The sequence below is a fragment of the Mytilus galloprovincialis genome, chromosome 4, assembly GCF_965363235.1.
Source record: "Mytilus galloprovincialis chromosome 4, xbMytGall1.hap1.1, whole genome shotgun sequence".
NCBI classification, from domain to species: domain Eukaryota; kingdom Metazoa; phylum Mollusca; class Bivalvia; order Mytilida; family Mytilidae; genus Mytilus; species Mytilus galloprovincialis.
Genome location: NC_134841.1, coordinates 102,699,932 through 102,717,732, shown reverse-complemented (window position 1 = coordinate 102,717,732; position 17,801 = coordinate 102,699,932). Strand labels below are relative to the sequence as shown.

The window sequence follows — 17,801 nt, the reverse complement described above, 5'->3', positions numbered from 1 at the left end:
TGGTCTCAGGTTTGAGAGAAAGGGAGAAGGTTTGGTACCATTAAAACGTTTAATCCCGCTGCAAATGTTTACTTACTTACTTACTTACTGCCCATTACGCCCATTGGCGTGTGGGGCAGCAACGAAGATTCTCCACATCTGTCTGTTTTGTGCTATCTTCTTCAAGCTCCCCCAAGTATGTTGGAAATTTGCCATCTCAAGACTCAACTGAGCGCCGCCATGTTATTTTAGGTCGTCCTCTGCATCTCTTTCCCTCTGGGATCCAGAACATTGCTGTGTTTGTAAGTATGTTTGCACCTGTCCTAAGTCAGGAATCTAATGTACAGTAGTTGTCGTTTGTTTATGTAATTTATACGTGTTTCTCGTTTCTCGTTTTTTTATATAGATTAGACTGTTGGTTTTCTTGTTTGAATGGTTTTACACTAGTAATTTTGGGGTCCTTTATAGCTTGTTGTTCGGTGTGAGCCAAGGCTCCTGTTGAAGGCTGTACATTGACCTATAATGGTTTACTTTTATAAATTGTTATTTGGATGGAGAGTCTCATTGGCACTCACACCACATCTTCCTACATTGACCAATGAACCATGAAAATGAAATCAAGGTCATATGAACCCTGTAGTAGACATGTACACCTTACAAGCATTCAATACACCAAATATAGCTGACCTATTCATTATAGTATCTGAATTGACTGATGAACCATGAAAATTAGGTCACGGTCATATGAACCCTGCCAGGCAGACATGTTCTACTTACAATTATTCCATATATCAAATGTAAGTTGATTGGTTAAATAATCTGAGAAATAGACCAAATCACAAAAACTAATAGTGACCAATGAACAATTAACACAAGGTCCAGGTCAGAAGAAACCTTACAATCAGACAAGTACACCTAACAATTACCTCATCAACTAAATATGGGGCCTTTATGCTTAAAAAATTGCTTATCTATAATACTAAAATAACGAGGTCAACTTTGTCAGCCGTCATGGGGTAAAAACGACAAATCAAAGAAATCAACTTTATATATAGCTAATATAGGACAATGGTGTAGATTGAAAATTACAACACTCCAGACCCTTTTGTTTTCCACATAATTAATATTGCCAATAATTAACAAGTTCCGGATTGAATCCGATAACAATACCAATAGTATATTCACCTGTTACCTATTACCTTATCTGTACTTTCTGCATCTGACAGACGCACCACCAAACGGTGTATTTAGGATTTGCTATATACACGGGTCATAATTACAGGGTTAACACTTCTAAATTCTATCATTGTTACATTGTTTCCTATTGTAGTATTTTAATCAGTAAGACTTTCTATTAAGATGACAATATGAATACTAAAAATCTAGACTTAAAATAGGGTGTATAAGTACAGTTTTTTTTAAATTTGTTAGCAGGCATGACGTAAGACAGCAAATCAAAGAATTCATCTTTATTTCAAACTAATATAGGACAATGCTGTTAATTTAAAGATACTCCATTCCAGGACCTTTTGTTTTCCAAATAATTAATATTACCAATAATTGATTAGTTCCAGGTCAACAGGTTCAAACAGAAAGATTTTGAAAGCAGAGAAAACTGTGTTTCTTATAATCAGCATGAGTTTATCAGATGACAATACCAATACTAAAATAAGGCTTACGCATAGTTATATACTTTATTCAGTCACGGACCCGCGATATCACGGGTATGTTCTAGTAGTATATGAAAAAAAGACCAACCACAAAAACTTTACATTGTCCGATGAGCCATGAAATAAAGGTCATGGTCAGTTGAAACTTGCCAGTCTGACATGTACACCTTAAACTTACAATCATTTCATACACCAAATATAGTTGATCTAAATAAAGAAATGAAAAAAAGATTTTTTTTAGAGTTTAATCGTCAAATTTAATCTTCTTTCCTTGGAAAGCTTGGATGGTTGAATGTTCCTTCCTTTTTTTGCTAGCCTCCCAGGAAGGATGAAGTTTCTCCTCTGTCTTTGTTGATGAACCTTGAAAAATAAAACTTTTCGTTTTAAAGATTAACTCTAACATATTCACATCACCTTTACTTGTAAATCAACGTTTCACAATAAAAACAACAAGGATAAGAAAACAGGTTTTTATGACTGATATCTATTTTATCCTGAACCTTAACAAAAGAAACAACTATTTTCTTATAACTAGTTAGTTCACTATGAATTTTTCCTTTCAAGAGTTACCAGTATTAAAATAGTTGTAAGATATGGAATTAAGTACTGTTCTGGTGAAATAGTTTGTGTCTGCAGGTGACTTTAGATTTTCCAAATTTCACCTTATTAACAGAGACAAATTTAGGGGGCAGTGGGCTAAGTGCCCTGTTCCATCATCCCATATGGGCTACATATATATATACATGTATATAGTTGATGCAAAGACTATTTACATGTACAACTTCGAAGGATGCCTTGTTAAAGGTCCATGGTCCCTAGATTCAAATCTGCGAGAAGGATTCAACACCTGACATTTTACCACAACATTTAAAAAAAATAAAACAATTAAATAGAATTGATCAATTGCAAAAAAATAGTAAAGATTTATATGAATCAAAATCAATTTAAGTATATCTAAGTATGAATTTATGAAATTTTATTTATCTTTATCTATGAAATAATAATTTTAACATAGTTTGTCAAAAGAACCATAAAAATTGCAATGATATCCTGATATGTTATAATTGAAAGCATTGATTATAATGTGACATCAATAACATAATTACCTTTATTGTCAGCATAAGAATTCATATTCCTGCTTGACCTGTAAAATATTAATATTAAGTTAGATTTTGAAGTTAAAATTCATTTTTTTTTCCTTGATGAAGTTCATTGTATACTATAATGACTAGTACATACACACATTTTTGTTTAGGAAAAGATGGAGGCCGCTTGTGTGTGGGATTTTTTCACTGTGATGAAGACCAATTGGTGGCCTTGGGTGCTTTTCTGTCTCTTTGACACATTCTCCGTTTCCATCTTATATAATTGTTTTGATAGCTATAACTTCTGTAACCTTTATTTTCAAGCAACGATTTGCTCAGTAAAGGGGGGAAAACACTCTTTAAAGAATTCTCCAGATCCAGTTCAGAATTAAAATATGTGATATCTATTTCCCAATAGTGCATTACAAGTTTATTTAATCTGTAATGTTATTTAAGTTAGAATTGTTGTAAGAATGATGGGAAATAAAAAAGAACACCACATTTGAAATTAGGTCAATGATTGCCAAGGAGACAACTTTCCACCAGAGACCAAATGACATAGAAGGTCACAGTTGATCCTTCTACAATGAACAAAACACATTTGGTTTAATTTACGAAAATAAAAAATAAAACCAAATGTTATCTTTGATTCGTGATCGTGTACTCACTGGTTTTGTCTGTATGAACTTCCTCTATTGTCTGACCTCTGGAAATCTCTAGGTCCATTCTGCTGACCTCTAAAATTGCCTCTCCCTCCTCTTTCAAAACGTCCTTGTCCTCCTCTCCCTCTATAATTATCAAATCTATCAGAATTTCCAAATCCTCTGTTTTGCCCCCTCCCTCTGCTGTCATCTCGTCTGTCAAAATGTCCCCTCCCTCTGCTGTCATTTCGTCTGTCAAAATAACCCCTTCCTCTACTGTCATTGCGTCTGTCAAAACCCCCTCTTCCTCTGCTGTCATTTCGTCTGTCAAATCCTCCCCTTCCTCTGCTGTCATTTCGTCTGTCAAAGTGTCCCCATCTACCTCCATATCCTTGTCCCTCACTTTCATCATAAGGTCTATGTTTTGATTTCACTTCATTTAAAGCACCTAGAAAAGAACTACTAATAGCCTGTCTACTAGCTTCTCTCTTTTCGTCTTCGCCCATGTCATCTGATTCACTGTCACCATGAGTAGAAGAAAGATTACGGTCTGAATCTTCATCATCACTATCAGTATCACCTCTTTCAAAGAATGAATCTTTAGACTTTCTCACTTTTGAAATGTTTTCCTCCTGGGAGTTAGCTACAAGAAAGTCTGGGATATCTTCATCTTTGCTATTAACTAGGTCATTCATGTTCAATTTCTTGACTACCATTTCACCTTTAATTTTAGTGTGGTCTTCATTCTCACTTTCATCCTGTTCATTGTCATCTGAATCTTCCTCACTTATTTCACTCTCGTCATTGTCTGAACCTTCTACTCTACTTTCACTTTCATCATTGTCCGATTCTTCCACTCTACTTTCACTTTCAGCATTGCTTTGGTCATCGGAAATTTCATTATTTTCACTTTCTATTAAAGAGTCATTATCTCCATTTGAATTGCTGTCCTCTTCTTCATATGTCTGTTTTTCACTTTTATCACTTTTTTCTTTATCAATTGTTAATTTATGTGTTTTTTCTTCCAATACTTTTGTAAATTTTTTAGGACTTTTTTCTATATTAACTTTACTTGTCTTTTGTGGGCTAACTCTTATTATTTCTGTTGACTTTTGGGATTCTTCTCTTTCATTTGTTGATTTACATGATATTTCTTCCAATACTTCTGATAGTTCTTGCTGACTCTCATCTTTTACTTGAGGTGTTTGTCCTTGACTTACTTTTTCGATATCCGTAGATTTATTCACCAGATCTGTGTCTGAAGCATTATCTAAAACACCACTATTATCTTCTATAGTTAATTCTGAATTCTTTCCTACTTTATTTTCCAAGTATGCCTTTACTAAAACATTTCCGGCATTAACATTTGTCATCATTTTAGATTTTATTTCCTTGTATTTATTTTTGTTAAAACGCCTTGGAATATGGTTAAGAAGAAACTCTGATAAGGACTTCCAGTCATCATGGTCCTTTCTAAATTTGTCTACTTCCTCTTTTAGTGCAGCATGTTCTGATAGTCTAGCTAGTGCTATCATTTCTGCAGAGGCATCAGGCTGTAAGTATAAGTACAAGTCTTAACTAATGTTAGTATTTAATGTTATAAAGCAACCATCATATTGAATTCTTCCATGGATAAAAAGATTTGGTTTGGAAGTTTAGCAGTACATATAGAAAACTTCTTACTAACCAGAAAATTTTTATGTTGTTGAGAGCCTAGAAATTTTGATACGAATTGAGTGAATATTTTATCAATCCTTTGGTATTTTTATAAGTTGTTTTTGGCTTTGAACTAGGTGTTGGTAATATGAGTACGCTCAGATCTGTACTTTTTGTCTTTCTTGTTGTGAAGGATGCATATTTCCTGTATATGGTCTGTGTTTTTGTTATTTGTTTTACTAATTTGTATTGATCTGATGAGTTAAGCCTTTTCAACTGATTTTAAAGCTTTTTCTAGTGTTGTATTGTTACACCTTTCTCCCAGGATAGGGGAATGTTGACACCTTCAAACATTTGTAACCCTGCTACATTCTTTTTAATACAACATTGTATTACAAAAAAAAAAGAGTACATTGTACCTATATGTTTACAATAAAATATTCAAGCTTAGATGATTTAGCAACTAAGTTTTGACCAGGAAGAGAAATTAATTTTCCCCTCCAAAAAGCAGTAAAATGCTGAGGATTATGTTTACTTACCTTTTCTGTTATTTCTTGAAGAACTGAATCATATCCAATGGCAAATTTAGAAACTTTGTCGAGTTTCAAGTCCTACAAATAAATCAACACATTTGACAGTTATATATTTATATATAAACTAGCAAAGTATATAACAGAATACAGATTAGTAGTCTAACAAACTCATATCATTTTCTATAGGTCTATGAAGCACAATGATAACTCATGGAATTTTAACCAAAAATAATATGCACTGAAGTATTACAACAGATACCAAGATAATAACAGTTCAAACTTGGCCTTCAAACTAGTCTGAAAGGTATGGGTTTTTCACATGTGGATGGCCATATGGAGACCTACAGATGATTAAATCCAAGTCATTTGGAATCTGTTGTTTAGTTCTCAATTGCAATCATACTTTTTATTTAATATTCAACTTCATGAGTTCAGTTATTGAAAACATATACATGCACATAAAAAAATCTTTGATCCAGAAATCTTAGTGACATTTAACATAAGTACATTGTACCTTGATGGCATACATAACTTCTAACTGTCTCTCAATTTTTCTTTTGTCCTTATTTTTTTCTTCTTCTGTGCCTCTAAAATTGTTTTAATATATGTAATACATTTATGAGGTATATTAGTATGTAATAATGCTTAACTGTGAATGATCAATAATTGTTGTTTGATTCTATGATCCTCCCAGTCCCTAAGCTGTATAGACCGCCTTCCTGTTAAAACTATGAGCAGTCTTTACTAACGGAGGTTTACATGTCAATTTTTTAAACAGTCAAAAATAAAAATAACTTACAATGTATGTATAATTTAATTTTCAGTCATGACAGTGTACATTGCTATTTGAATAGGCATCAAATTTTACTTGATTTAACAAAGAACATGAACTCTTGTAAAACCTCCCATCATGATCATTGAATTGGCTATTGGTAAAGAATGTCCTGTTTATCTTCGTGATTCAATCTACTTAAAGGAAAACTCTTACTCTTTTAGATACCAGATTACGGCAGTCCTACAATCTTAACTAAGAAATTAGCTGTGTATGTAATCATTTTACAATCAATTGACAGTGTTTTTTCCAGGGTGTTTTAGCATGATAGTAATGTGATGCTATATACGGCAATTACTGGATATCACACAGGTTCCCGTAAAATTTTGACATCATAATACAAAATATCTGATGCCACAATTGAAAAGTGATTGTTGTATGCGTCAAAAGTTCAAGCGGCCGGGTCAGCCGGGATAAGTGTTTAGGTGTATTCTTGGTGTGGCAACTTGTACAAAACTACTTTAAATTCTTTTTATTGGTTTTAATTCATGTAATTATTGCTTTGATTTCAGCATGGCAAATTTAATTACATTTACAGACATCAAATAAAGTTTTAAACATGTTAAATACATTCCCATGATCCTTGTTAAGCTGCTGTTACAAACATTATCTGTAAAATGAATTACTCATTGTCATCATGATTATAAATGTAGTACAATAGAAAATTATGTAATAATTATTATTATCATTTTATGACAATAAATAATTGTTTTTAAGTTGGTATAAACTAGTATATATGTGAAAACTTACTTTTTATTCCTTAAACTTTTTACTCTCCTAATTATCTTTTGTACTGTCTGACCTTTAGCCTTCTTTACAGCTTGTCTCATCATAATAATCTGTCAAATTACATAAAAAACACAAATTAATTATGTTTGTTAAAACTGTCCAAACCACTTTCTTCCACATTATGCTTTTTCAATCTATGTTAAATCGAATAACAAATTGACAGAATAAAAGTGTCTCCACAAAAAATAAAATATATTTGATCACATAAAATAATTGAGTAAGACATTGTAATCTAAATAACCATAAATGTTAATGCCTCATTGAAAAGTGGCTTTGAACAAAATAAAGTAATTATATTAATTAGAACATGAAGGTTTACTGCGGTTTGTCTTTTGCATTTAATTTACAATAAATAGTACAATAAGCAGCATATTTGAACAGATCGCTTCAAGGGTTCCACAGATTCCTGCTCCACACTCAATCCTTTAATGCAATGAAATCATATAACTGATGACATCTTGTTAATTCTGACATTATATGTTTGTTGTAAAGGACACAACAAAGAAAAGATTTTGAAACATCTATGATATTATTCAAAATAGGAATTTGAATTGCTTTGGTAGATAATCAAGACCTGATATATCCAAAACTTGCTAGAACAATCTTCATATTGAATTAGGGTGTGAGTCTGGGCAGTACATGTATATGTAAGTTGTTTAAAATATTATGATGTCTTCAAAGGCTATCTTATTTACTTGCTTGACGCCTAACTGGGCAGTAAGGTGTCGTCAAACCAAAACTAGAGGCTGTGTCGCTCACCTTGGTCTATGTGCATATCATAAACGTATAAAAATTTACAAAATTTATGAAAATTGTTTAAAATTGACTATAAAGGGCAATAACTCCTTAAGGGGTTAATTGACCATTTTGATCATGTTGACTTATTTGTAGGTCTTACTTTGCTGTACCTTAAAAAAAACCTTCTCAAAACTGTTTGACTCTTTTCTTTGAATTTAAGACATACATGTAAAATAAATGTATACATGTAGATATAAACCCTTTTGTTTAAATTAATTTCTCATTCAAATTTGACTTTGGAAGTTAAAGAGATCATCCTTTCTGATGCAGACCAAGAAAAGAAGAAAATCAATCAGTTAAAATTTTATTCTTCATAATTTTTCATATTTTTTTTCAATTTGCTGAACAACTCCTGTTCAAATACAAATACAGATACAAATTTGCCTCCCTTTCACTGCTCCTTACATTAGCTACAAAACATAACTAGATGATCCTAGATTCTTGTACTGGAGCCAGGGTAACGCTCATCTCTATACCATTGTAATTTAGTTTGTTGAGAAATAAAGATATATATACTAATGTCGCAGACTGTGGTTTCTGAGATTTTAGTCAAAAAACTGCATTTTACCCCATGTACTATTTTTGGCCATGTCGGCCATCTTGGTTCGCAGGCAGGGTCATCTGACACATTTTTTAACTATATACCCTAATGATGATTGTGGACCAGTTTGGTTAAATTTGTCTAAGTAGTTTCAGAGAAGATTTTTGTACAAGTGACAAGATAACAAGATTGTGGACCAGTTTGGTTAAATTTGTCTTAGTAGTTTCAGAGAAGATTTTTGTACAAGATAACAAAAATTGACAATGAAGGGCAATAACTCCTTAAGGGGTCAACTGACCATTTTGGTCATGTTGACTTTTTTGTAGATCTTACTTTGCTGAACATTATTGCTGTTTATAGTTTACCTCTATCTATAATAATATTCAAGATAATAACCAAAAACGGCAAAATTTCCTTAAAAATACCAATTCTGGGGCAGCAACCCAACAACAGGTTGTCCGATTCATCTGAAAATTTCAGGGCAGATAGATCTTGACCTGATAAACAATTAGATTTGCTCTAAATGCTTTGGTTTTTGAGTTATAAGCCAAAAACTGCATTTTACCCTTATGTTCTATTTTTAGCCATGGGGGCCATCTTGGTTGGATGGACGGGTCAACGGACACAATTTTTAAACAAGATACCCCAATGATGATTGTGGCTAAGTTTGGTTAAATATGACCCAGTAGTTTCAGAGGAGAAGATTTTTGTAAAAGTTAACAACGACGGACGCAGGACCACAACGGACGCCAAGTGATGAGAAAAGCTCATATAGAAGTATATGAAAGCAGAATAAACAATATAAACAGTAAACCTTATTATTCAAAGACAGAATGTCTGTACTAGCTGGTTTAGCAACGTCAAGCTTTCTCTGTTCATGTACTTCCATTGTTGGAATGTTATTAAATATAGAAATAGGATTAGATAGATCTTTGCAAACAATATATCAATCACATCTTAGGAAAAAGCTCATGGTAAGAACTAAGAACACATTTTTTTGGGTCAATGTCAAATTTGTGCTTTCAATCGGTTGTAACAAATAATGTTATTCAAACGCAATGTTGATTTTTGAAATTTTTATCTCCCTTGATTTTTAGCGATAGATTTCCTTGCAATCTCTTTTTCGAAGTGTTTCTGGGTTTTACCCAACAGGTGCAGAAAAAACCAAAGCAACATTTCTTTACGCGTGTTCTTGTGAAAAATGGCGGATGTTTTGGATCTTCAAGAAGGGACCGGCGAAGAGTTCGAAGTTGACGAAGAAGGAGACCGTAAGACACATGTAGTTAAAGTAGCAGAGTCTCACACCGAACATCAAGCTATAATAAGCCCAATAAGAACTAGTGGAAAACAATTTATACAGGAAAACCATTGGCCTAATCTATAAAATAAAAACAAAAACACTTTAAAATAAATATATGAACCACATCCACAAAATACAATCACTGAACGGGCTCCTGACCTCCAAATGCAGCACATATATCAGACACCGGTAGGTCTTTTCACCACTGAACAACACCGAACACCCCAAAAGTTTATTATTTTGTCTTTTATCGGTATCAATACAAATATTAAAAGTCCAAATATCTACAGAAAACAGAAAGAAAGAGTCTTATAACGCCCCACTTTTTGAACTCTGCTGACCCTCATGTAGTCCAAATAATTGTGAAGTTTTTTCTTTGACGCCTTAATTATAATAGCCTTTCAAGACGTCATAATTATTTGGACTAACCCTTATGGACACCTCAAATATACTTTTTTCCATTTTTTCTTCTTTTAACTCTTTTATAAAATAGTTGTACCAATACTAATAAAAGAGAAAAATATCAAAATCTAACCAATGAACAGAGATCCAGGATACTTGAACTGATTACTAATTGTATAATTATATCAAAGTTTTTCTTAGTGGTTGGTGTTTTTATCAGGTAGGTGGCGGTGTTTGGTGGTGAAAAGACCCACCCTAACAGACACCATTCTCTACAAATTATAATTCAATTTTTTTAGTTAACACATTATTTTAAGGAATTTTCCTAGTCCTAATGATTAGGACATCTTTGAAGGGGGTACAAGTCAAATCGGCACCTGGTCAAATCGGCACCCATAGAAAAAGACAAATTGGCACCTGGTTAAATAGGCATCTAGTAAAATCGGCATCTTAGTTTAAAGTCAATTCGGCATCCAATAATATTTGATATAATATATGTATTAATAATTTTTAAAATGTATAAATTCATGGTCTATTTTGGGGGTTGGATTTTATCATGCATCGTTAAAAAGCATCAAGCAGTTAGAAAAAATAAGTCAATTATTTAAAGTTTTCCCAACATTCTGTGACCGTTGTTTTGATAAGTTTTCTTTTCAATTAATAAATAACTTAAATCAAGTACATAGTTTAAAATATGTTTGTTGTTTTAACTCAACAGTATACAGGTAGTTATTGATGTTTTATTCTTCAAGAAACAACAAAAAGCCCTTACACAAGCTGTTTAATGAGACAATTAGAAGCAACAAAATGGAAAACTATATGAGTCCCTTTCAATAATTTTCAAACTTTCATGCAAAATAATTAGCAATTTAAGGTGTTTTTTTTCAGGAAAGTTTAAACAGCATTAAACCCAACAATCCTGCAAAATGCTCAACTGTTAAAAAATGCATAAAATAATATCCAATACCTCATATAATAATTGAAAATACATATTTTATAGTTGAGAGAAAAAAACATACATCAACTCCAAAAAATGTGAATAAAATTAAGTGATTATATCTGGACAACCCCTTCCTTATTTAACCCTTTTTGTGTAAATACTGAAAAATTTCTAGACAACCTATTTCTTATTTTTACTGTTTTTGCTTAAATTACTGTTAAAAAATGTACATCAAACAAATCTAACATGGGTGCATATTTAACCAGGTGCCAATTTGACTAGGTGCTAATTTGACTAGGTGCTGATTTGACCGGGTGCCGATTTAACCAGGTGCCAATTTGACTAGGTGCCGATTTGACCAGGTGCCAATTTGACTAGGTGCCGATTTGACCGGGTGCCGATTTAACCAGGTGCAGATTTGACTAGAATTCCTTTGAAGGAGGGTGGTAAAGGGTTATATTTCGTGCAACATGATCACCGTTATTTATTTCACGTTCAATGTGTTTTTACTATTTTATTTGACATTCTGTCGTGCAGGTGCCTCGTTCAACTTGTTCTGCTTATTTAATTTTAAGTGCATCGTGATTTTCAAATGCTTATTTTTGTGTGCTCAGAATTTTTTTCAAATAAATTTCAAACACTAGGCAGTGATCATCAAGAAAAAATTGATTGAAATTTTTTTGTGAGAAGGCGGAAAGGCCTATGATGTTCCTTAATTTGCATTTTAAAAGTTCAGAAGATTGTTGAATACTTTTTTAAAAGCCGTAAATCATTTATATAATTTATATAATAAATGTTTATACTTAATAGGGAATATTATGTAAAGCAGAGAGTTTATATATTCAAGAGGACTGTGACTCAGTTACAAAAATTCACACCAAAGTCTATTTTTTCGTGCAACGTTCATGACAGAAATTATTTCACGTTTCTTTTGTGCAAGCACCCCCTTTACCACCCTCTTCAAGGCTTTAAAAAAAAAATCTGTGACGCCTCCCTTTCTAGGAAGGCATCACAGAAAGAAAGAAAAAAAACCTTGCAAGGTACAGGTAACTTACTATGTGGTTAGACATGATAGTACTTAGTCAAGTATTTAGAGTAACCAAAAAAATTAAAATCAAACATATAATCGGTTCATTTTGGGGGGAAGGTCTACCATTTTCATCAATATTCATTATATTGTCAGGGTAACATGAATGACCGAATAACACTGTTATTATTCGAAATTTTAATTTTAGCACATATTGGTGACTTTTTAACATTGATATTTAAATAATATTATATTAAAAGTGTATTTGATAACTTAAAAATGATTTACAGCAAGCAGGTAAGTTCTAGATCTTTATAAATATAATGTCAATAAGTGTGTACATCGAACATGGCGACCATGTCACATGTTATATATCCTTTATCCTTGGTCACAATTGGAGTTAAACACTATATTTATAGCGATCTAGACCCTGGGGCTTATACTTTTTCAACAAGTTACCTTTTCTGTGGTAGGACATCCTGGTACTCAGCCAAGTAAGAGCAAGTTAAAGAAGTAAAATCATGTGTTCAAACAGTAAATGGCTCGTGGAGAAAATTGTCTGCTTCATGTTTTCTATATAATACATGACAATATATGTACATCGAATGACTGAATAACATAATATGTCAGAAATGTAAAAAAAAGACCATACTGAAGTCTTAGAAAAACTTTTTTGAATTATGTGCCTGGGCAGATTTTTTTGGCAGTCAAATCAGAAATTCACTCTTTCACAGAATTCCTGAAGGAATTATTACACATGTATAATGTAAATTACTATATATTTTAGAGGGATTGCAGAAACTAAAAGAAAAGGCAAAAAGAAGAAAAGGAAGAGGATTTGGTTCAGGTACATTATAAATATTTATCTTAAAACTACAGATTTATGAACCTTATTACATGTTAATAGATTTCAGTTCTAGGGAACAGAAACTCAGAAGTAAACAGTTATTTTCAAGCAAAATTCAATATATAAATCTCAGACTCTTTCTTTTTGGAAAGTTTCACAGACAGGGCGGGTTTTAACTGTATATTTTAACAGTTTTACATAGAGAAGGTTTTATCATGTTTATTATGATCCTAATTTTATTGTTATTTCTTCTGTTACTATTTTATTTCGAAAGAATTTATTTTTACATAGATTGTAATTTAAAGGTGTAACAGACATATAACTTATTCATGTTATTGTTACTAATTTCTTCTTTCTAATTTCTCTTAAACATAAACACTAAGAAGTAAGATATTTTGGTAAATACCTTTTAATGATATATAACCATGAAACAATTTGAATTTTTTTTAAGCTATTTTGTTCTACATTGACCTGAAGCTTGTATAAAAGAAATCATATTTTTAAATTTACTGTGGCAAAATGAAGAAAATTCTTAACTCTATATCATGTATATGATATGCTATATAAAACCAAGTAAATTAATAATTATGGTTTCTGTAACATTGTTTTAAAAAAAGAATAGGCCAGTGTTCTCCCCAGAAATTTTGGATAGCATCACATTTGGCGTAAAAAAATAAATTGTATTTTTTTTCAATGTAATTTATCGTGTCGTGGCAACGCTTTATTTCCTTTATGTTATATACATTATTGTTTATTACAAAATGTATTATATTGTTTGTATGCTATAGGCCCTTATTTGGTAAATAAAATATTCTATTCCACCCTATTCTTTGTTTTTATATTGTTGAATTCATAACTGAGAATACAATTAAACTATAACCATGATAACAGTATTTTCAGTTTATGTTTTCTATATTCATATATAGTTCCAGAATTATTTTTTTTCCTCTTAGTCTAAATAAAAATATATGTGTGGTTCCAGTTACCCTACCTATACCCAGCTAAATGAATGAATGGTTTATTATAGTGCAACCTGTATAGATACAATTGCACTAAATATGTAGGAAAAAACATGGGTTCTTAATAAAAAATTTGAATAGAAAAAATTCTTTATCATGTCTTTGAAACATATTGGTTCATGGTCCCAGTTGTTTCTTTTTACAAAATGATATATTTTTAACAAAGTTATCTACAAGTAGTCTGTTAATGCTTAGTTTTCTCTTCATGTATCATTGTTTTCTGTCTACTGTGCCATTTGTGCATATGTAGTTATTATTGTAAAATGCGGATTTTTGTTATATCTGGTCCGGTTCCGATCAGTAGTTTACACTAAAATATTAAATGGCCGCCAAAAGCAATGAAAAATACGAAAATAAACAATGTTTGACAAGAGATTTGGAATGAATATGGCGTTTTTAATGTATTAAATGGATGAAACATATGCACAAGCAAATTTTGATCACTTTCTAAAGAAAGTACAAAACTTATTTTGCCCAAAATCAAAATTTTCACTCCCGATTTAATAGGAAGAGAAAGAAAGTAATACTAATATATCAAAAGTCGTAAACAGCTAAGACTCAACCTCATTTTAAAAGAGAAAAATTGTTTGTTTCTTTGAAATTTCATTTAGGGAGCTACCATTTGATTTTTATGGGGGGGCTAGGATGAAAAATTTTGTCCTGCATTTTTTTTTAGCTGTAATCTCTGTCCTGCATTTTTATTTTTCACTCTGTTCTGTTCTGTCCTGCCTTTTTTTTTTTTTTTAGTTTATCCTGACTTTTTTTACCTAAATTGTCGTCCTGATTTTTTTTTTTTTGCAAGTGTCTCATCCTGCCTTTTTTTTTACTCAAAACTCCTGTCCTGCCTATTTTTTTCAAATTTCATCCTAGCCCCCCCATAAAAATCAAATGGTAGCTCCCTTAGCAAACATATATTGCGCATAGGTGCCAACCATTACGATTTTTCCGTAGTTTTTCCGATTTTGCGATAAAAACTACGCTATTACGGTCAAAGTCGAATAGTTACGTATTCCCAATCATCGACGTTCAATTGTGTAAAACGCGGATTTTTATCATTACTTTTCCGTCCTGGTCCAGTATTTAGGAAACGCCAATGTAATGCTTCCGGTTTCTCGGGAGTTATCAACCTATTGTTGGGTAACTAACTGACTTCCGAAGAGGCAATTTTTATTTGCATTTTATTAAGTAGCTTTCCCGCTTTCTCTACTTCTCCTTGACAAAACAAAAATGTTTGAGTCGAGAACATCTGAACAATTAATGAATGGAATACATACTACAGACAACATGTTAAATGACAAATTTTAGTGTACATCACTTTGCAACCACTTGTCAGTAATTTTTATTGGTAAATGCACGTTTATGAATGATTACTGAAAACTTTTCAAAAATACGGAAAATTTGATAGTTTGTTACTGATTGTGTCAAAAGGGGGTTGGCATCTATGTATTGCGACGCTAAAACGGCCTGGGGATAACACTGTAGGCAATGTAGGTAGAGATTTTTATCCAAAATTTTTTTACTGAATATACAAAGGACCCAATATGTTTTTAACAGTGTAACCTTAGAAATAGCAAATCAAAACTGGTGTACATATGAAAATTTGCCTTAACAATTAATATCTGTTTATTGTTGTTTAGATGGACCTACCAGGAGTGGTGTTGAAGAATATGAAGCAATGGAAGTGGATGATTCTGATGGTGGTCCCGGTCCACAGAGATGTATGTATCGTCTGTTAGGGAGCTACCATTTGATTTTTATGGGGGGGCTAGGATGAAAATTTTTGTCCTGCATTTTTTTTTAGTTGTAATCTCTGTCCTGCCTTTTTATTTTTCACTCTATTCGGTCCTGCTTTTTTTTTTAGTTTATCCTGACTTTTTTTACATAAAATGTCATCCTGACTTTTTTTACATAAAATGTCATCCTGACTTTTTTTACATAAAATGTCATCCTGACTTTTTTTTTTTTGCAAGTGTCTCATCCTGCCTTTTTTTTTTACTCAAAACTCCTGTCCTGCCTATTTTTTTCAAATTTCATCCTAGCCCCCCCATAAAAATCAAATGGTAGCTCCCTTACATAGTCCTTAAAACTAAATTTATACTCACCACATTTTGAAATACTAACAACCTCAGTAAATGCACATTTAAGACTTATGGAATATATTTTTATTTGATACCATATAAATAAGAAGATGTGGTATGAATGCCAATGAGACATCTCTTCATCCAAGTCACAATGCATAAAATGTTAACACACAGAACAGCAAGCTACATGTATAAAAGAGGATTGGATCCCGTAATAGATTATTTATTTGATACAAGTCATTTCTTCTTGTTATTTTTGCTTGCAGCTGTAGAGGGCTGGATCCTGTTTGTTACCGGTGTCCATGAAGAAGCACAAGAAGATGATATCCATGATAAATTTGCAGATTATGGTGAAATTAAAAATCTACACATTAATTTAGACAGAAGAACAGGTTTCCTAAAGGCAAGCACTGCTAAGGCCAAATAAAAATATATGTGTGGTTCCAGTAACCCAACTTTCCCTACTTTTTCGTCTTAAAAATAGCCTACCCTAAAGATTTTATTGTCATTTTTCTTTAAGCAATGTTAAAGTCAGAATGATGCTTCCATAGACTCAATGTAAAAAAAAAAATTAAAAATTAAAAAAGAATCCCTACCTACCCTGACTTTTTATACGACCGCAAAATTTGAAAAATTTTTCGTCGTATATTGCTATCACATTGGCGTCGTCGTCTGCGTCGTCGTCGTCGTCGTCCGAATACTTTTAGTTTTCGCACTCTAACTTTAGTAAAAGTGAATGGAAATCTATGAAATTTTAACACAAGGTTTATGACCACAAAAGGAAGGTTGGTATTGATTTTGGGAGTTTTGGTCCCAACATTTTAGGAATTAGGGGCCAAAAAGGGCCCAAATAAGCATTTTCTTGGTTTTCGCACTATAACTTTAGTTTAAGTTAATAGAAATCTATGAAATTTTGACACAAGGTTTATGACCACAAAAGAACAGTTGGGATTGATTTTGGGAGTTTTGGTTTCAACAGTTTAGGAATTAGGGGCCAAAAAAGGGCCCAAATAAGCATTATTCTTGGTTTTCGCACAATAACTTTAGTTTAAGTAAATAGAAATCAATGAAATTTAAACACAATGTTAATGACTACAAAAGGAAGGTTGGTATTGATTTTGGGAGTTTAGGTCCCAACAGTTTAGGAATTAGGGGCCAAAAAGGGACCCAAATAAGCATTTTTCTTGGTTTTCGCACCATAACGTTAGTATAAGTAAATAGAAATCTATGAAATTTAAACACAAGGTTTATGACCATAAAAGGAAGGTTGGTATTGATTTTGGGAGTTTTGGTCCCAACAGAATAAGGGGCCCAAAGGGTCCAAAATTAAACTTTGTTTGATTTCATCAAAATTGAATAATTGGGGTTCTTTGATATGCCGAATCTAACTGTCATGACTGTGTATGTAGATTCTTAACTTTTGGTCCCGTTTTCAAATTGGTCTACATTAAGGTCCAAAGGGTCCAAAATTAAACTTAGTTTGATTTTGACAAAAAATGAATCAGTTAGGTTCTTTGATATGCTGAATCTAAAAATGTACTTAGATTCTTGATTATTGGCCCAGTTTTCAAGTTGGTCCAAATCGGGGTCCAAATTAAACTTTGTTTGATTTCATCAAAAATTGAATAAATGGGGTTCTTTGATATACCAAATCTAACTGT

General features: G+C 32.2%; 2 protein-coding genes across 3 annotated transcripts in view; one reads left to right on the top strand and one right to left on the bottom strand.

Moving 5' to 3' along the window:
• Positions 1–17,801, top strand: part of LOC143073678 (RNA-binding protein 8A-like) — a 244,701-nt gene that overhangs the window by 224,352 nt on the left and 2,548 nt on the right. The window contains exons 2-5 of one of the 2 annotated variants that reach the window (XM_076249405.1): positions 9,706–9,792; positions 12,981–13,040; positions 15,697–15,777; positions 16,407–16,543. In XM_076249405.1, the coding sequence (XP_076105520.1) occupies positions 9,726–9,792; positions 12,981–13,040; positions 15,697–15,777; positions 16,407–16,543 (345 nt within the window). In that variant the 5' untranslated portion in view covers positions 9,706–9,725. Of the gene's footprint in view, positions 1–9,663; positions 9,793–12,980; positions 13,041–15,696; positions 15,778–16,406; positions 16,544–17,801 lie in introns of those variants that run through there. The other variant, XM_076249404.1, reaches the window with a different exon arrangement.
• Positions 1,881–9,540, bottom strand: LOC143073674 (uncharacterized). The gene is made up of 7 exons (XM_076249396.1): positions 9,339–9,540; positions 7,147–7,235; positions 6,079–6,151; positions 5,571–5,642; positions 3,403–4,928; positions 2,756–2,793; positions 1,881–2,009 (listed from the first exon to the last, which is right to left on the bottom strand). Exons 1-7 carry the CDS (start codon positions 9,411–9,413, stop codon positions 1,894–1,896), a joined length of 1,989 nt encoding a protein of 662 aa, XP_076105511.1. The 5' UTR covers positions 9,414–9,540; the 3' UTR covers positions 1,881–1,893.

Bases quoted from the DNA above. Each gene is read 5' to 3' on its own strand.
- LOC143073674 (XM_076249396.1), bottom strand. From the start codon at position 9,413: ATGGAAGTACATGAACAGAGAAAGCTTGACGTTGCTAAACCAGCTAGT. The intron at 6,152-7,146 runs GTAAGTTTTCAC...AAACAATTTTAG, and splicing joins AAAAGTTTAAGGAATAAAAA to AGGCACAGAAGAAGAAAAAA. The intron at 5,643-6,078 runs GTACAATGTACT...ATTTATTTGTAG, and splicing joins AAGTTATGTATGCCATCAAG to GACTTGAAACTCGACAAAGT.